The following is a 19618-nucleotide window of genomic DNA, read 5'->3' as shown; positions in this document are numbered from 1 at the left end:
TGTACATTTGCCCCAAAGGGCAGGAGTGAATCATTCAGTGAAGTTATTCTTTACTGAAGATTCTGCTGAGTTGAGTTTTTGAAAGATTACTCTGTAGGGTTGTACTGAGGATAATTTAGCTGACTGTTGAAACTGAATATTGAGATCTAAAGTTAAAAACTGAATTGAAAATAGTTGCTATTGTCTTCTCTGCTCCCTGTGGATCGACACCTTACTCACCCTAAGGCCGTGAGGTTAAAAAATAGTGTTGCATAGCTCAAATCCTCACACGATTAACCAGTAAAATAACCTATAGTTTGAGCTTATCACGTAGCGTGCTCAAGAGTTTCAAGAGAGAAGGAGTAGCAAAGAGAAGAAGAGAAGCAGGAGGGAGAGGCACAGGGTGGAAGTTAGATTTTATTCACCATAAAATTTACCAACACAATCGATGATCTTATTTATATCATAATTGTGACTAATTATAGTTTACTTAACTAATTTAGCCGTTGTCACAGATAATGCAACGGCTATATTTAGTTAATTCCTAGCCTTTGGATATGCTAGTCGATCTTTGATCCTAGCCGTTATAACTCACTTATCACGGCTATCTTAGATTAAATCCTAGCTGCTAGATGTGCCTATCTAGATTAAATCATAGCCTCTAGATTTTGCCCTATCTATATTTAATCCTAACGCTAGATCCTCCTATATTCAATCCTAGCTAAGATCCCATATCGGTTAATTATATATTCCCAATTCTTACTATCTAATCTTATTTAATCCTATGTCGATGGCGTTAACTGTCGGAGGAGCCGTGGAAAATCAACCTTAACTGGTGCTATCTCCTCCGTCCTGGCGCTGGCTGCTGCCGAGTTTTTCAACTCCGCTATCATAGATTATTAAAAACCCCATGGCATTGTAAAAAGTGGATATTGCTGATAAATTACACACTTCGAAGTTACAGATGCTCTTCTTAAATTTTAGGAAAGACACCAAGATAAGTTACCCTGGCGGTCACTCTATTTGTTCTATACATCGATGTTCTAAATGTAATACAAGCCATCCATTTTTTCAGGAAAGAATGCCGTGCCTTTTCAAGACACCACAACAGTGTAGAAAATGTATGTTGATGATATACTCGCAGACTTTCCAGGTGACATTTGTGAAACTTAGAAAACAAGCGAAAATAAGTAACCCTGGTGGCCATTCTTTTTCTTACCTGGTTTGTGAAATTTACATGGGAGAAATCTGTTGGCTCTGCGGGTTTATTGGGTTATCACCTCTTAAGGTATTGCCTGGAGTTTCTTGTTGGTGGGAACTTCCAGATAAAAGTTCTTCATGTTCTTGAACTGGAGATGCCATCTGGTCAAACGGCCTTGCACATTCACAAAGGAAATGTCATACTTTTTCAAGATCCAATAATAGTGTCAAAAGTGCATAATTCTGATATACAGGCTCTGAGACGTTGCAAATGGAATTTCTAAAATTTAGGAAATAGGCCAAAGAAATTAACCGGTTGGCCATTCTTTTTCTCACCTGGTTTGTGAAATTTCCATGGGAGAAATCTGTGGGCTCTGCGGGTTTATTGGGTAATCACCTCTTAAGGTATTGCCTGGAGTTTCTTGTTGGTGGGAAGTTCCAGATAAAATTTCTTCATGTTCTTGAGCTGGAGGTGCCATCTGGTCAAATGGCCTTGCACATTCACAAAGGAAATGTCTTACTTTTTCAAGATCCAATAATAGTGTCAAAAGTGCATAAGTCTCATAAACAGGCTCCAAGACGCTGCAAATGGAATTTCTAAAATCTAGGAAATAGGCCAAAGAAATTAACCGGTTGGCCATTCTTTTTCTTACCTGGTTTGTGAAATTTCCCTGGGAGAAGTCTGTGGGCTCTGCGGGTTTATTGGGTTATCACCTCTTAAGGGATTGCCTGGAGTTTCTTGAACTGGAGATGCCATCTGGTCAAACAGCCTAGCCCATCCCATCAATCCCTCTGGCGTACCACGGTTGGATAAGAAGAAGCTTCCCAAACAAAGGGCAAAACACGCCGTGGACACGCTTGCCGTGATCCAGAATAGCGCCTCGAAGCTCTTGATTGGGAGGCCGTTGGAACTGAATGGGCTAGCATCAGCGTCACAGGAACCCTGAGTATTGAACCATATATTCCGAATCTTGGCCATTTCATCTCCCTCTGCAAGGGACAGTATCGCCGATGACACATCTCTCAGAATAGGAGAGCCCTTTGGGAAGACCTACAACATTTAAAAACTAAGATCTAGGCAGAGCACAAATCAGAGCATCATTATAGAAAACAAGAAGAGGGGACTCACAAATCCAAACCCGTCTGCTTTAAAGATAGGTCCTGCCGTGGTGTATCCGGAGCAGTACTTGGCCAAAAAGATATTGAGATATGGTTGCTCACAAAAAATGGCGGCCACTCCTCCATTCCTTGTACCTTTTGAGAGTGCCTCAGCGTATTGATCAGGGTTCTCATATGTAATGATTCTATTTTTATCAAACCCAAGCTTTTCAATGGCGGCGCAAATGAATGAGCCTTTTGTACACCCTACATTTTCTTTAGCGTTCAAGAGCTGGCTGACGTCGTTGTACGCAGGTTCCATCCTCTTGATCGTGAGCAGTGCGGACAGACTTGCAGTGAAGCTCGACAGGAGGATGAAGGCAACGAAGATCCACGCAACGACTGCCAACCTAGAGAAGTTGTTCTCCAATTTATCATCTGTACACGTTGTAAAATCACATCATTTTAGCCCCAAAGAAAACACTTGTGGTTTGATAAATAAATACTATCAATCTTCTCGTACATTTCTCTCTTGGTCTGCTCTTGAATAAAGAAAAAGTATTTGCAGAACAATATATTGGAAGCCAGACCTAGCAACATAATAAACGGCTTCCACTGATTCAGAGAATTAGATAGGATAAAGTCTTTGAAAATAATACATAGAAGAATAAATAAATAAATGAACCAAATTTTCTATCATCTGGAGGAAAACAAGAAAACATCATCAGGGAACGTATATCCTACACAAAAATAGGCGATCTGACAAGTCTACCACGTCCAATTTTGAAGTTGACCGTCATTCGGAAAACACTCGAAATTTATATCAAACTATATAAGACAAAAGAGTGTGACGAACAGTACTGTGTGCGTATATGATCGTCGATAAGGTGAAGTAGAGGCTCCGGCCGACGGTCTGCCGTGTGGGGCCTCTGTACGCGGGGTTGGCATGGCGCTCTATCTCCCACACAACGAGACCAGTTAAGAGGAGGAAACCAAAGCTAGCAATCCAGAGACGGGGCTCGAAGGGTTTAATAAAGACCCATTTAATTGTCCCCTTATCTTCTTGTTTAACAATCATCGTCCATCCTGACTCTGTGTAAGGTAAAGTGAAGTCTACCTTCTCCGCTCTTTCACTCAAGATTGTCACATCGCCGACGACAGCGTCATATGCCTGTACAAAGGAATTTTCAGATCTGTGAAATTTTGAATATTATTTTTGTAATATCAGAATATGTACTACTTGAATTTAAAACAGAGGGAGAAGAACATCAACAAGAAGAGTGGGGAAAAAAGTAAAGATGACGATTATTATGATGATGGTGATGATGATTGTCATAATGGTGTTAAATGAAACCTCCTCCTCAACCAAAGCATCTAATACTTGCATCGAGGAGAATTCAGATCTGGATAGCTTTGTATTGTTGTCAGATCTGAAGATGTATTTTTATCGGGAAAGGGAAGGGGAACAACGACAATTAGTGTAACTAACGAAAAATGAGAGTAGGATTATGATGATGATGAGTGTGATAATGAGGTTAAGTGAAATACAGATAAAATTTTATGAAAAATTAAGAGCGAAGGAAACATTACAATGAGGAATAAGGAAAATGAATTGAGAAAGAACAAGAAGAAGATGGATGACAAGAGTAATAATAATAGGATGTCGATGATGATGCTGCTGCCTATAATTTAATGAGACATTATTCAAATTTTTAAAAAATGAAAAGAAACCTTTATGGCAACTTGGTTGAGGAGTTCATTGTAATCTCCGGCCCTCATGTGAGCTGCGTTTTCAAAGGGAACGTACTCGTAGGGAAAGCTGTAGGGCATGATCTTCATGACAGCGTCGAATATGTTTATAGAGAAGCCAGTAATCCTGGTGGGATTCCCATCATTGTCGCGTTCCACCTTCACAAACTCATCAAACCCCGTCTTTACGGGCACACCTATCTTCATCATCTTACCACTCATCGGTGCAACCCACGCTTTGGGGGCAGACGTCTTCTGCCCAGGCCAAAGGATAGGCAATTTATCTGTACTGTTCAACTGTATTAGTTTTCCGTTTGAAATTGTCTTTCGAAAGAATCCCTGCTCTGTCCACTGACCCACCTCCTTCACTGCTCCTTCTTTCACATTAATGATCTGAAAAGCTGACGGCTGGATCTCCCCATTCACCAATTGAAACTTCCCCGCTAGCCCATGGAAGCTAGTCTGCTTGATCGAGTTCAGAAGCTTACTCCCCGAGAGCGACCTATGCAGAACACCAAGTTCACTCGAGTTGACCCCTGGGCGGACACTTTCGAGCCCTAGGCTTGACCTGGCCAGGTTCTCCACCGCGGTGGCCAAGGCCCAGAGAGTGTCGTAAGCTCGCAAATTGGAAATCGAGGGATAAACGTTTTTCTTTTCCCCCTTCGCTTCTTGAACCCTCAACTTCCACCTCTGCGCAAAGTTTTTATATCTTTTTCCAGAGCGATGTATCATAGGCCTCACTCCAAGCACACCGTTCATGCCTTCAACACTGGCCCCATCCATGGTTTCCAGCACGTTTGCGATGCCGTCCGTGAGACTCCACACATACCCTTTGTCCATCATCCAGAGCTCTTTCGCAATGCGGAGAATGCGAGTGCCGAGGGTCGAGGTCGCGTGCAGGATGAACACCCGGGTTGACCCATCTTTCAGCTTGTAGAGCTGCACTCTGATCTGATCGTCAGTGGCAGAGCTGGTGATTACGCTGCGGTAAGGGATACGTCCCCTGTTCTCTTCAACGATATCCGAGATGTAGGGGACGATACCAGACCCATAGCGTGAGTCCTCGTAAATGGGTACGACCTCTCTCCACCCATAGAGTTTGATAATGTCCGCGATGCATCGGACCTGCGAGGAATCGTTCAGCGTCGTCCTCACGAAGTAGGGCAGTTGAGAGGGCGAGATAGAAGGGCTCGTCGCGGTGAAGGAGATCATCGGCATCTTTGTCTCGCATCCCAGAGTCGCCATGAACTCCGCCTGAGATGTTGTCCATTGGCCGATGATTGCAACCGCATGCTCCTTTCTCATCAGGTCAACTGCTGCGATCATCAAAGTAGAAGAATTAATTGATAAGTTTTTGGATCTAGGTTGGTTAAATATGAAGGGGTGATCCTCACCGTATTTTTAATTAAGTGCAGGCGTTAAATCGTAGCCGTCGGATCTGCGGAGTTATAACGGCATCGATTAAGCCACGATGGAGGAAGTGGGGCCCGACGGTTACAACTGCTATATTTTGAATTCTGTTTGTTTAAATGCTCCTTTTGAAGGACGCTGTTTTGCGTGGTGCGTGTGTGAACTCTTGTGGTCGTTCTTCCTTGCTTGTGTTTACGTTTTTGGTTCTCCCTTCGTCCTTGAGTTCTAGGCAAGCTGCAGATCGTTCCTTGAGAGCCCTTGTGCTTACAAAATAAGTTAAATTTGAATCTTTCTGTCTAGTTTTCCGCCAACTCTATTTCTAAAGATATGCAGTTAAGGTTCTCCGGTTAGTTTATCTTTGTCTATCAATTAATCCGTCCGTCTATCTATCTATCTTGCTTTTTTCAGTGAACATTGATTGTCTCGCAGGTGCCATTCATTTGGCTCAGAATTTTAAATATTAGATATGCAATGATATTCAGAAATTACGTGGTCTACCCCCTTTTCAATCATTTTTCAGGTGGTGTTTTGTCGACGATTTTACTAAATAAACAACCTTTTCTACTTGCTACAGTCAGCACGAGCAACTATGGAGTTTTTCAGTATCCACTCTGGCAGGCCGAGTGGATTATCCAACTATATGTTGAGTTTTATTTGTCTATACACGGATCAATCATCTATCTATCCTCTCCTAATTGAAATTCAATGCACGAAACTGAACAGTCGTTAGGGTTATTTCGAAAGCAAGAAAGTAATGAACGTTATTTCTGAGAATCACAAAAGGTCGGCCCAGAATTTGGTCTGCCAAGAAACGTTAGATCTGTAGGCTTACCTTGAAAATATGCTTCAACAACGTACCCCTTCGAGTCTCTCGTATGAAGTTGAAGCCTCGTGAAGAAATGGCGACGGGAGGAGTAAAAGTCCTCCATCGCCAAGGAAAGGCTGGTGCAGGTCATGTTGCCGATCATTGTTTTGAAGTCGAGAACAACGCCCACAGGAACAAGCACCAGCTCTCCATCGGCCATCGTCAAGCTCACCATTGCCTCATTAAAAACACAAAAAACCAGGACGAACACGGCGACGAGAGCTGAACCAGGTCTTCCCGTCTTCATTTTGACTGTGTAAAAGCGAGCTCCGAAAACGGATTTATATATCGATTTCGAGTGAGACAAATTGTTGGCCCCCACATATTTTGTCGCACAAATCTCCTCCTTTAAATTGCGATCGAAGAAGGGGAGACCAGTCAACAAAATGATTCATGTTCACACGGTTTTATACTTTTCTACGCAGAAGCTGCTAAGAAGTTGCTCTGGAAATCTTTCGCAATCTTCATCATTGCTCAGCAAACCAGCAATAGTCAATATTCACATATATCCGATTCTAGTTTAGCAAGATGTCACATCACATTCGAAAAATACTAACAGAGTTATTATTACCTTCTCACCTTTTTCCTCAATTTCTGTGGTTTCATGGTTTTTTTTTCCTGTTACTTGCGCCAAGCAAATAGCAATAAAATATCGCTTTCAAATTTAATAATCGCTGAAGGACGGAAAGGCACTATGAGCATATGCACGTGTGGGAGTCCCAGGGATAGACAGAGAGCTTCAGTTATGACCTCAGTGTATCTGCAGTCGATTAATTATTTTCTTGAACGGGTTTCCAACTAGAATCTGCGTCTCAATATTTTATTTTTCGCATGTGAGAACTTTTTCATTAAGGATCTTACCGTGTTGAAATTATTTGTTAACGATGGCTCTCATAAATATGCTCCTCGGAGATCAACATCAAGACTGATATACGACTGTGGTTTTAGCGTTATTTAGCAGGTTGCTATCCATCCAGCTTATGTCGCGTTTTCTGGGGTGTTCCTTAAAGATTCTGAATCGAAATGTTTCATGACTTTAAACCACGGGATCCTCACTTGATTAAAGTACAGAATAATTGAACCGGAAAAAGATTTGGACGAACATATTTCATCGGACTCCCTCTTCCCTTCTTCCCTGTTTGTGATAATTCCATCTTTTAACAAGGCCTTTAAATTTTATGGGTTCACAATAACACCTCATCTGACTGATAAATGTAACACCACTGTGATAAGTATGATGGGCGTTTCCTCGGATGTCGGCAAACGAAATTTTAATCGGCAAAGGACATAAGATCCTTAACTTGGGTATCGTTTGGCTTTTACTTTTAACAAAACAGCTTCGTGCAATTTTTCAAGGGGGTTCATTTCCTAAAATAGGTTCATTTCTCTTTTTCCTCTCTCTCCGTCTCATCTACCTGTCTCTCTCATTCTCTCTTCTCTCTCTCTCGCTGTTTCTATCTGTCCCTTTCTCCCTGTATATTTCTCTTTCCCTCTCTCTCCTCTTTCTCTTCCAAAGGTGGATCAAGGAGACGATGAAAATTTTCGACAATTGTTGTCAAGTATTTCCTGATACGTATATAAGAAAAAAAACGGGTTCAGCTTAGACAGTTCCTAGAAAATTAAGACATATTCGTGGTTTCCCATAATGGGTTAATCTTCCCCTTTCTCGATCGATATACCGATTCTTCAAATTGTTTGTTCGTCGCTTAAAAGGAGGAATTCCAACTCCACATTCCCTTCATCACACTGGCGAATCTATAGAAGATAGTATTCCTTCAACTGTATGGGACCATGTGGGTTTCGAACTTAACCTCAAGCCTCATGTTTACCTGTAATACACGGCAAAGACCTCCGTCAGAGATAGATAAAGGAGGCGATCATCTTTCCTGCCCGTAGATCACATATTTCAGTTAATTCTGTGCTGTCTGGTATCTCTATAACAGTGGATTCTTTGTATTCTGTGGATCATCTTTTACCGAAACGCAATTGGCTTTTAAGATCTCTTCCGGATTAAGCCGTTTTAGTAGTTAGTCTTGGTAAAGATGACACACGGAGTACAGAATTAACCGAAATATGGGACCTACGGGCAGGAAAGATGATCGCCTCCTTCATCTATCCCATCTCTCATGTCCCCTTTATCACTATGGAGAATCTACTGAACATATTATTCCTCCAATTGGATGGGACCATGAGGGGTCCAAACTTGGCTTCAAGCATCATTTTAACCTGTAATGCACGGCAAAGACCTCCATGTAGGGTCCAAACTTGACTTCGAGCACCATTTTAACCCGTAATGGATGGCAAAGACCTCCAAAGGAGATAGGATAGATGGAGGAGGCAATCATCTTTGTTGCTCGTTGGTCTCATATTTGTCTTAATTCTGTGGTGCCTGGTCTCTCTAACAGTGGGCTGTTTGTTTTTCGAGGCTCATTAAATATTCCACGAACTTAGCTGAGCCCATGGTTTTTCCTTTGGTACGTATCAGAAAATACTTAACAGTAATTCTCTAATATTCGTGGATATCTTCTCTCTCTCTCTTTCTCTCTCTCTCTTTCTCTCTCTCTCTCTCTTTCTCTCTATCTATCTATCTATATATATATATAATGTATATATGCCACTCGATGGTGGGGGAAGCTTACACTAGAGTAGTGGCAAAGAATTCTCCCGTCTAGTCAATAGATACTCGTCTTCTTTTGTCTTACTCTATCTATCTATGACCACTGAACGTGTGGTCTACGAGAAAAGAGACCTTCACGGAAGGTTATTTATTGGCGTGAGTTCTAATACAGATATAGCAATCATCTAATAGAGCACCGATTGCGCGCAATCCTGATGATAAACTTACCTTCTGCCCGTAGTGTAGATGCTGTGAACATAATGGAAGCACAAAAACTCTTGGTTTTATTTACGATTTCGGTTCTGTCTGCCCATGCGTCGGTGACGGATTTCAACGTGGGCGTGGTGTTTGATTTCCAGACAGTTGATGGGAAGATGTGCCATGCGAGCATATCCTTGGCGATGGAGGATTTCTACAGCTCTAGAGTTGCTCATAAAGCAAGGCTTGTCCTACACTATCGAGACTCTCGAGAAGATGATATCGAAGCTGCCAATCAAGGTACTTAGATTTTCCCGAATTGGAAGTAATCTATTCTAGTTGAATTGCTGGAAAACAAGCGGTTTGGTTTTCCTTCTTGTCATTGATTCCACATCCAGAAGCTCGTTGATTAGTTTACACGTTATCACTTTTTGTTTTGTGCGTAAAGATCTTGGCGGTCCCAATGTTGTTGTAAGTGATTGATTGGTCGATCTAATGTCTTCTGAAAGCTTCTAGATTCTACTAGAATATATATTTTTTTTGAAGAAAATATGGAAGATCACTTTGAACTGGTGGCCAACCCGAGATTATACTAGAATATTTTGAATCTTCAAGATTATTATAATCGATTGAGTATCAAACACTACGAATTGAGCGGTTTGAACTCTCTCATCGTCACTGATTGCATAATGAGACGTTAGGTCACTGGTTTGTACATCGCATTTTTCCTGTTCCGAATAAAATGTTGCTCTGGTTCCAAGATCATATAGCGCTCACACAAAGGTAAAAAACTGAAAAACAATAAATTTTATTCAATCTTTTTGAAGGATCGGAAACCTTGAAACCTATTGACAGGTTGACTCAATTTCTTTTTCCTTTTGTTTTGCGAAATGTCCATTCATGATTCCAAAGCAGGTTACAATGAAATCTCCATAAAGGTCAAACACCGAGAGTAGATCGTTGTAATTTCTCTCTTGGATCGATATTTGTAGAGTGAAGCTCCTTTAACTAGGTAACCATTTCGGTTTTCTCTGTTCCGATAATCCAAATGTCAAGTTAAAATTAATCTACATGAATATTCAACGCGAGGACGCAACACCTTAAGGTTTATCGTCAGTAAGGATTGAAAACGTAGCACCTTATTCACGGTATAATATGTTATCGTTATTATGTGTTTTGTGAACTCTTCTTTATTTGGATAAGATGTTTTCAAATCCACATGAAAATTGGCTTCTCTCCACAATCAATCCAGTATAAGAAGCTCTTCCACTGCTTTATACACGATTACGGGTTTTTAATCCGCATAAGAAAAATCACGACGCTAAGATCATGATTTATTTAGATCTACATGAAGATGAAACACTGAGAAGCAAATACTTCCACTTCACCCCGTAGTAATCACTGCATACATAGAAGTTCATTTACTTGCTTAAAAGGTATTATTCTTCTCTGATATCTAAGAACATTCATTTGAATACTTCAAAATCACAATGCATTCAAATCCATATCAATATCAAACACAATGAACGGTATTGAATTTTCTCCATGATATGGAGAAGATGTTTTGCTGATTTGGTCCATGTATTTTGTTCGTTTAACATAAAATTCATCATCCTAAGATCACGTTCCATTTAAAAAGGAATGACTACTAAACACCGTAAAGAAAGAAGTCTGATTCGTATCCTCAGTAAGGATTGCATACCTAGACGTTGATATTCATTTGCACATGATCATTATTTTCTGTTTTAAGTGTGGATGGTTCGTTCTTTCAATATCACAATGCATTTACATCCAGATGAAGATCAAAAGCCAAAAATCAACCAGTTAGATTTCTTTCATACTCAAATTGTCAATGATAGAAGTTCATTTTCATGTGTAAATGTTATCCATTTTCTCTGTTCAGCATAAAACTTTTAAATGATCCAAATATCATGTTTGGATTTAAACCTACATGAAGACCAAACCCCGAGAAGAAAGAATTTATGTTTTAATTTTGAGTGTGGGTTGCCTCCTAATAGCTCATTAACATGTTCCTAAAAGAGTTTTCTATGTTGTGATAAAAATTCTTTTGAGATTCTCAAAAAATAATGCACTTAAATCGACACAAAGGCCAATGTCTGAGAACAATGTGCTTTCATTTTTTTTTAACACTTGCATTTTTTCTATTCTAAGAACTTTATGATTTGAAAAGCCTGTTGAATTGAACTTTACATGAAGATTCACCGGTGAGAACCAAGAATCGCCCAGAAACAAGATCCGCATGAATTTACTTCATGATTTCTCCCCTTCCCAGAATATGTTTCATGCATTTTTCTGGTTGGTTTCACATGAAAAATGAGGATGTAACTGCCGTGTTGCATTGACACCTACACGAAGATGAAATTCATCACCGAGAATGAAGAATTCTATTTTCTGTAATCACTAACGATTGCATGACTAGATCATATTACATCATATTATTCTTTTGCTTTTATAACTATAATTTCATGATTTCGGTACGATGTGCATTATATTAACACGATGAATGAACAAGAAGAAGCTACCGCATTGAATTCTTTGATACGGAATCCATACAGAAAAATCCATTCACTGGGTTGCATATGATCATTTATTTCACTTATGAGAACAATTCTTTCATGATTCCAAAGTCAAGTGGCATCAAATCCTCGTGAAGATCATACACTGAGATGCAAGCTGTTTGACTTTGCTCATGATTATGAGTTGCATACCAATAAGTTCTTTTGTCTATTTTCCCGTATTCACTTCATCATATTTTGCATAAAGATTTTGCATCCAAATCTACGCAAAGTAAACATCGAGAAGCAATAATTTTGATTTCTATTCAGAGCACGGACCGCGTACCTAGAAAATTATTTACTGGATCACACATTATCCTTTTCTTTTGTAGTTTTAGAAGGATACTTTCATGATTAGAAATTCATGTTGCATTCAAATTCACAGTATCAGACATCGAGAAGTAAGCCGCTCATATCTCTTATCGTTAAGGATTCCATACCCACTAACCCTTTCACTAGTCTAAATTTTTTTCCTGCTCTCAGAACGTTTATTTCGTGATCCCAAAGTAATTTTCTCTTTAAACGCTATAATTTCTTGTTTTGTATTGGGAACAGTTTTTTAATGATCCTTAAGGATTGCATACCTTGACACTGTTTCACATGTTTAGTTGAGATTATGACCAATAGCTGAGAATCGTAGCGTTTGAATTCTAGACTACTCAAGGTCTGCATACTTAGAAACTCTTTATCTGGTTTACACGTTTTATTTTTATGTTTTTGTGTTCGGAGAACAATTCTTGTATGATGGTTATAGTACAGACATGCCAGCATTAAGATCAAACACTGACGTTTTACCCCCCTGAAGCTCTGGACTTGGTGGATAAGGAAAAGGTACAGGCAATAATTGGGGCATCGACATCCTCCCAAGCCGCAATCATGATAGACATTGGAAAAAATAGACACGTGCCCATCATTTCTTTCTCCGCGACCAGCCCCTCACTCTCATCGCCGCGGTCTCCTTACTTCATAAGAACAACCATGAGCGATTCCGCTCAAGTGGGTTGCATTGCTGCAATTGCTAAGCTCTACAGCTGGGGAGAGGTCATACCTGTTTATGAAAACACCCGCTACGGCACCGGAATTGTGAATTACCTGGTGGATGCTCTCCACACCATTTACGTCCGGCTACCTTACCGCAGTGTCCTTCCTCCCAACGCCACGGATGATCAGATCATAGCCGAGCTCGATATTTTGAAGAATTATACCACGAGAGTATTTGTGATCCACATGTCCTACGATCTCCGCGCCAGTTTCCTTCGCCTAGCAAGTCAGAAGGGGATGATGAAAGAGGGCTTTGTATGGATCATCACGGATGATGTTGCTGATATCTTAAGAAGGAATGATTTCTCCATTGAGGGTGTCATTGGATGCATGCCCAGTGTCAATTCGTCGAGCAAGCTGGAAGAGTTTACAACCAGGTGGAGGAGGCGGTTCTCTGAAGAGAACAATGATACGGCACCTTTGAATCCCAGCATTTACTCTCTGCAAGCGTACGACACTGTTACAGCTCTCGCGCTTGCAGCAGAGAGTATTGGGGGCTTGAAAAAACCTTCGTTATCAAACGCCATGCAAAATATTCGATTTAAAGGACTTGCAGGTTATTTTCGGCTTTCTAACAATCAGTTAATAGCGCCATTGTTTGGAATCATGAACGTCGTCGGAAACGATATCGAACAGATTGCTGATTGGTCCACGGAGAATGGAATTTCTCTCCATTCAAATCGCAGTCAAGTTTCGTCGCCAGAAAATCTCACGGTGACGTGGCCGGGGAAGGCATCTACGGTTCCAAAAGGATGGGAGATACCCATTGAGGGGCAAAAGCTTCGTGTTGGTGTGCCAAGAATAGGAGGTTTCCGTGAGTTTGTCCATGTTGATGATGATGGTTCCTACAAGGGTTTCTGCATCGATGTCTTCGAAGCGGTCATGGAAAATTTAAACTACAGCGGTAAGTTTGAGTACCATCTGTTCCACAAGAAGGCGGACGATAATTCGGATTGGACGTACGACGATCTTGTCGAGCAAGTCTATCTAAAGGTAAATTGAGTTAACGAGTTTGAAAACGTTTTTAGTTTCCGGCGTTAAATATCGTGTTTGGCTATAACAGGAATTTGATGTTGTCGTTGGCGATGTAACAATTCTGGCAAACCGATCCAAGATTGTGGACTTCACGCTTCCATTTATGGCGTCTGGATTGAGAATAATAGTGCGCGTGAAGACGCCACTGGCAGCAGAAGAGTGGATCTTCATGAAGGCCTTTAATAAGGACCTCTGGTTCACAATCCCTGTATTCTTCCTGTTCACAGGTTTTGTTGTGTGGACGATTGAACACAGGGTCAATACAGCTTTCAGAGGGCCACCATTAGAGCAGCTTGGCACAACCTTATACTTTATCTTCTCAACCGTCGTCTTCTCCCACAGTTGCGTGCCGCGTCCCCTGTCTCTTCTCAGTCTTAGTTGAAAGGCTACCACGGAGTTCATTGATCAAGTGGGTTTGTTTTTTTTTTTTTTTGCAGGGGAAGTTTTGGTGAGCAACTTGACGAGACTTGTGGTCATTGTCTGGGTGTTTGTCGTCCTTATCGTGCAATCAAGCTTCACTGCAAACCTTTCATCTCTTCTAACTGAGAAAACTCTTGAGCCGACGTACACTGATATTACTCAGCTGCTCAAGAATAAGCAGCATGTTGGCTACCAAGGAGGATCTTTCATCAAGGACTATCTCATAAGATTAGGTTTTGATAGTAAGTGCCTGATCCCTTATAACTCTGCTGAAGAGTACAAGGAGGCGTTGTCAAAAGGGCCACAAAGTGGGGGAGTGGCCGCCATTTTTGCAGAACTCCCCTACATATCGCTATTTCTTGGCCATTATAAAAATGGTTTTGTGGCCCCAGGGCCAACCCAACCCACTGCCGGATTTGGATTTGTAAGTTTTCAAGTTACAATTTATTGTTTGCTTTACAGCTTCAACTTATGCGTAATACATAAAGGTCTGCAGATTTTTTACATGAAATTTGTTTCATTTTGGATATTTCTTTTGCTGATATAAGTGTTTTAATATGACATCCGTCTTTCACCCCTTTCTTGGAGTTAAAGATATATAGAAAAAAATATGAATCATGTTAGTTTTTATCAGCAGTATTATCAGTTTCACGAAGATTTAGATTTGCCACGCTTGTGTTTTACTATAATAATGGGTATGCAGTATACAATGGCAATTTCTAATATAATTATACACGGGTCAAAGCCTGGATCCGTTCTCATTTAGAGCAGTAGGAAAGAATCACCCGATAAAAAATCACTGCTCTTATTAAGCTTTAGCAAATTGAATATGAATTTCATTTTCTTACGTTTCTTTCAACAGTTAAACCAACATGCCTTTATTATAAGAATTGATGTTTATTTTGTATCATTGTCTCAAGTTCATCTTCTGAACCAAAATATAAATAGAAGTATATAATTATCTTTTAGAAGTTTTCCTGCACGAAAGAAAAATTTTAAACGAAAGTATAAAAACATTTTATTTTATCAATTTTATGAATAATTTTCACACGTATAACCTATGTTTACTGCATTCAATGGTTATCGATTCTTCAGGTTCAGCGAAAGTTCTGATTAAAAAAAAACTAATAACTGGTCACGAACTTTTGCGCAGGTTTTCCCAGCAGGATCCCCTCTTGTATCAGAAGTTTCAAGAGAAATTCTAAAAATCAGTGAAGGGGAAAATATGCAGAAAATAGAGAAAATGTGGTTTCAAGCTAATGAAAATTTTTTCATCGAGAAGATCAAACCCGTGCCTTATAGGCTCCCTTGGCATAGCTATAAGGGTCTCTTCATTATTACAGCATCAGTGTCTGGAATTTCATGGCTACTGTTTTATGCCCATTTATGTCTCAGGAATCGCATGCAAGTTCCAGTGGGTGGAATCGTCGCGGTTCCGGCCGGGGGGGGGGGGAATGGTGGACGTAGCCGCGGCAGGCGGCCCGAGCCCGCGGTCGTCACGGACACGATGGCGGCGACGGGGGTACCCACGCGAGTGGGGTGGCACCCGGATGTTGCGACTCAGCGGGAACTCACGCGACGTCCCAGTCGCGGGCCAACACGGACCGAGTTGCACCCCGATCAGCAACCCTAGCGCCACGGACCTGCCCGAAAGGTGCACCGGGCGGCCGGGGCGGAGCAGCGCGACTGGGTCACGGGCGCACTGAAACGGCAACCGACGGGCGGGAGGGGACGGCAGACCCATGGTGGCTCTGCGAACAAGGGTTATGGTCTTCCTCCTCTTCCTCTGATCTCCTCCTTCGTCTTCCTCCTCGCTTTCTGGCTTCTTCTTCCTTCCTGGCAGTAACTCTTCTCTTCACAACGGGAGAACTCAAAACGATACTTTCAATAATTCAATAGCGTAATGTTTTAGGGTTCCCCCTCTTCCATTTTATAGGGGATGATATGGGTATCCCTTGGACCAAAAGATACAAGGGATTACATAATGGAAAAAAACACATATGACCTAAAGAGAACAAAGCAACGGGGATTAGAGTAAGGGGAGAGCTGGGACACGTTGACGAAAGGGGGTAGGGGAGGGAGATCCTTATAAGGATGAACCTCCCTCCTTATAAGTCAAAAACGATGAGCAATGAGGGTCAAAACCGAAAGATGACGAACGAACTAAAACATGAAAATGATGATAAGGTGTGTGTTAGCGCCCATATTTGAATTCAGGCATGCGTACCTTGTCGCCTTGCCTTGCCGAGCGGGCTGAACGCGTATGGATGGCGGTGTCGGGGGCGACGGTGACGTCTCCGAAGACCTGTCCAGGGTTGTCGCTGGAGCTGCAGGGGATGACAGTGACGTCTCCAAAGATGTTTCTGGGATCGCTGCCGGGCGGCGCCATCACACCCGTATCGTGTTGTTAGTTTAATTCCAAAAAGGTACCCAGTTTCAACTACTTAGGAGCTTTCATGTAACCTAGGTTTTTAAAAGTGAGTTTAAAGAGTTATGGTCGTTATTCCATCCTGAAAAGATTCCTTAGTTTGACCATTGAAAAACAGCCAAATTACCATACATTTAAGCCCTTCTTGTGAATCTGTATGACATTTTGTTGGTCTGTATCTGTATGAAACTTTACCATTTTCATCATAGACACATTATTTGTTTTCATGCCATATGCCTTATGGAATTAGACTATAAACCCATATGATGATCATTATGGTGTCACATATCAAGATGCCACAATAATGTTTTCTAAATGATTTTCAAACCCAAAATGGGTCAAATAGGGTTCGCCCGTCCTGATACCGGTAACAAATGCCGGTATCGAGACGGATGCTGAATTGGATATGATGACTCTAATTATGTCATATAATAATCAGTGATTTTATGGTAATCAAAGCATCATTTGCATACATTAAGTCAACATTTATCATTATTTTCATGCATTATTTCCATATTTACTAACCCCACTTGATTCAGAAAATCAAGTAGATTAGATCTCACTTTTCTTCCCAATGAGTACAGATGTGGATAAAATACAATGAAGAAGGCATCTGATCAAGCAAGGCTTCCAAAATTTACAAGGAGAAGCCCTAAAAAGCCCAAGAAGCACAAAAGGAGGAACCTATAAATAGTCTTTCAAAGGATCATTTTAGGCCTGTCCAGAATTTCTCTCCAAACAGGTTAGGGCTTGGAGAAGAAAAGTTCTGCAAACCCTCCAAGGGCTGATGAGCATTGGAGTTGGCGAGAAAGAGCAAGCTGAAGAGTAGCTTGAGCTAGATGACCTCCACCTCGCCGCAAGGATCGTGACACAAGGTTGGAGAGATATCTCAAGTTTCAGTGATTGTGTAACTCTCTCTATCAGACAATTTAGGTTGGGTTAGAAGGCACACATGAGTGGCTTTCCAACATTTCCAACTGACATTGTTCTTCATACTTGGTTAATTTCAAGTTTGTTAGTTCAAAATCGTTTTCTATCATCTCTTTCTTGTTTGATTTCACCGCTACCCCCAAGGTTTCTTGCTCACTGCAACTCCTGTTCAAGCCTGGCCAAGGTTTGGCTCTGCCAAGGTCGAGCGCCGCTAAGACCATGCCCCGCCCAGCCAAGCGCAGCCAAGGCCGCGCCCAGCCAAGGCCGAACGCCGCCAAGACCGCGCCCAGCCTAGGGCAAACGCGGCCAAAGCCACGCGCAAGCATTTCTGCGCGCAGTCTGCGCACAGGCAGGCCGCGCGCAAGCTACCTGCGGGCAAGCTACCTGCACGAGAGCTGCACACAGACCGCGCCGTGCGCAGCCAGCACACAAGCAACCTGCGCACAGGCAAGCCCCGCACAGGCAAGCTGCGCGCAGGTAAGTTGCGCGCAAGCAAACCTGCGTGTAGGCTCACCGCGTGCTGTCCCTCGGTCGCGTGTAGACGGGTTACGCGCAGCCAAACTGATACTAGAAGATTAGATTTCTTCTAATCTTCTGAAGATTAGATTTTCTCCGTGCAGCCAAACTAACTCACTTGTAAATTTCTTTTGAAGATTAGATTTCTTTTGATCTAATTCTAGAAGAAAGACTCTAATAGAAGTGAGTTACAATCCATTTAATGTACATCATCTGCTGGAGATCTTCCTAAATGGATTCTACTAGAGAATAGTCTACATAAGTTTACTGCAGATCTTTGAATTTTTTGTTAGGATAAGTTAAAAGGATTGAATAGCATAAGATAACCTGAAAGGAAACTTTCTTTTATTACCTGCTCCCTGTGGTTCGACACCTTAATCGCTTTATAGCTTTGAGGTTAATGCTCATTGTTGAATCGCTCAAATACTCACACGACTAACCATTAAATAAGCAGTAAAAAAGGCCTTAATTTGAGCATATCAGGATACGGGAAAGGCATTATCCCGTATCTATTTTTTTTGATATCCGGATACCGAATAATGGTATCGGATATCAGCTAATACAATGTCGATGTCCGATACTGATATCTGTCTCGATGTTGGCATGCGTCTTCGTCTCAACAGGGCAGATGACGATATCAGTTATCGGATGCGAATATCAAAAACCGATATTCGCAACGCATTACAACAAAAATATTTTATATTTATTAGTTATCTTACATTTCACACAGATAACGTGTACACGGGTGTAGCAAGAGAGCTTTCTATTTGATCATACAACTCATTTCTTGTATAAAGTCACATGTTTTCAATTTCTTCCATATGGGATGGGTTCGGCTTTTGTGTTTAACTCGAAATTCCTTTATCCTATATCAAAGTAAATAGAAATCCTTTGCTCTATTTATTGGACGGCGTACTCATTAATTAGTAAATTAATTTATATATGCAACGCTCTGAAAATATGGTGTTAATTGATATAGATATTATTTTAACATTAATGATTTATCAACCTCATTTAATATATGCGAAGAAAATTTTCTAATATCTTCCATATGGGATACTAGGATTCAGAGTTAACAGTAACCTCGCATCCTGTTATCCCATATGGAAGAAAAAATATATTTAAACTCCATATATTAAATCAGATTCATATAGAATAAAACAATTCGATACTGGTTCCGATATCCAGATATCGAAAACCGATATCCGAATATCAAAAACCGATATCCGGCATTTGGTATCGGTCTCCGACATTCGGATATCGGTTTTTGATATCCGGTATCCGATACCCTACTCGTCCCCCCCCCCTCTCATCCGATACCGATATCCGTCTAACATCTTATAGACAGATATCGACCGATATCCGATATCCAGCCCCGTCTCATTTTTTCTCGGATATTGGATATCGGTTGTTCAGTACCGGATATCGGACAGATATCGGTTGGGCAAAGCCTAGGGTCAAACAATGGCCAAAATTTTTAAGAACACGTGAGAGGAAACCATATAAACTCCAAAAAATTACTAAATATAATTATCAAAAATAAAAATATATATCTA

General features: G+C 41.1%; 2 protein-coding genes across 7 annotated transcripts; one reads left to right on the top strand and one right to left on the bottom strand.

Moving 5' to 3' along the window:
* Window positions 1-895: 895 nt before the first annotated feature.
* LOC144700959 (glutamate receptor 2.5-like) lies at window positions 896-6551 on the bottom strand. Of its 6 annotated transcripts, none has more exons than XM_078572573.1 (8): window positions 6269-6410; window positions 5421-5670; window positions 4009-5342; window positions 3139-3448; window positions 2309-2715; window positions 1833-2230; window positions 1516-1671; window positions 896-1354 (listed from the first exon to the last, which is right to left on the bottom strand). In XM_078572573.1, the coding sequence occupies exons 3-8, from the start codon at window positions 5329-5331 to the stop codon at window positions 1213-1215; spliced, it is 2736 nt and encodes a 911-aa protein (XP_078428699.1). In that variant the 5' UTR covers window positions 5332-5342; window positions 5421-5670; window positions 6269-6410; the 3' UTR covers window positions 896-1212. The 6 variants fall into 6 exon arrangements, with proteins under 6 accessions (XP_078428699.1, XP_078428697.1, XP_078428698.1 ...); XM_078572571.1 differs by having other exon boundaries at window positions 5421-5699; window positions 6269-6409; XM_078572572.1 differs by having other exon boundaries at window positions 5421-5693; window positions 6269-6404.
* A 2531-nt stretch (window positions 6552-9082) lies between these two features.
* On the top strand, window positions 9083-16104 carry LOC144700958 (glutamate receptor 2.8-like). The gene is made up of 5 exons (XM_078572568.1): window positions 9083-9416; window positions 12498-13726; window positions 13797-14109; window positions 14206-14612; window positions 15342-16104. Exons 1-5 carry the CDS (start codon window positions 9134-9136, stop codon window positions 15819-15821), a joined length of 2712 nt encoding a protein of 903 aa, XP_078428694.1. The 5' UTR covers window positions 9083-9133; the 3' UTR covers window positions 15822-16104.
* Window positions 16105-19618: the final 3514 nt, after the last annotated feature.

The sequence above is a fragment of the Wolffia australiana genome, chromosome 3 (assembly GCF_029677425.1).
Source record: "Wolffia australiana isolate 7733 chromosome 3, ASM2967742v1".
In the NCBI taxonomy this organism is placed as follows: Eukaryota; Viridiplantae; Streptophyta; class Magnoliopsida; order Alismatales; family Araceae; genus Wolffia; species Wolffia australiana.
Note: the sequence above shows the minus strand (reverse complement) of the source record. Positions and strands in the feature narration are given on the sequence as shown.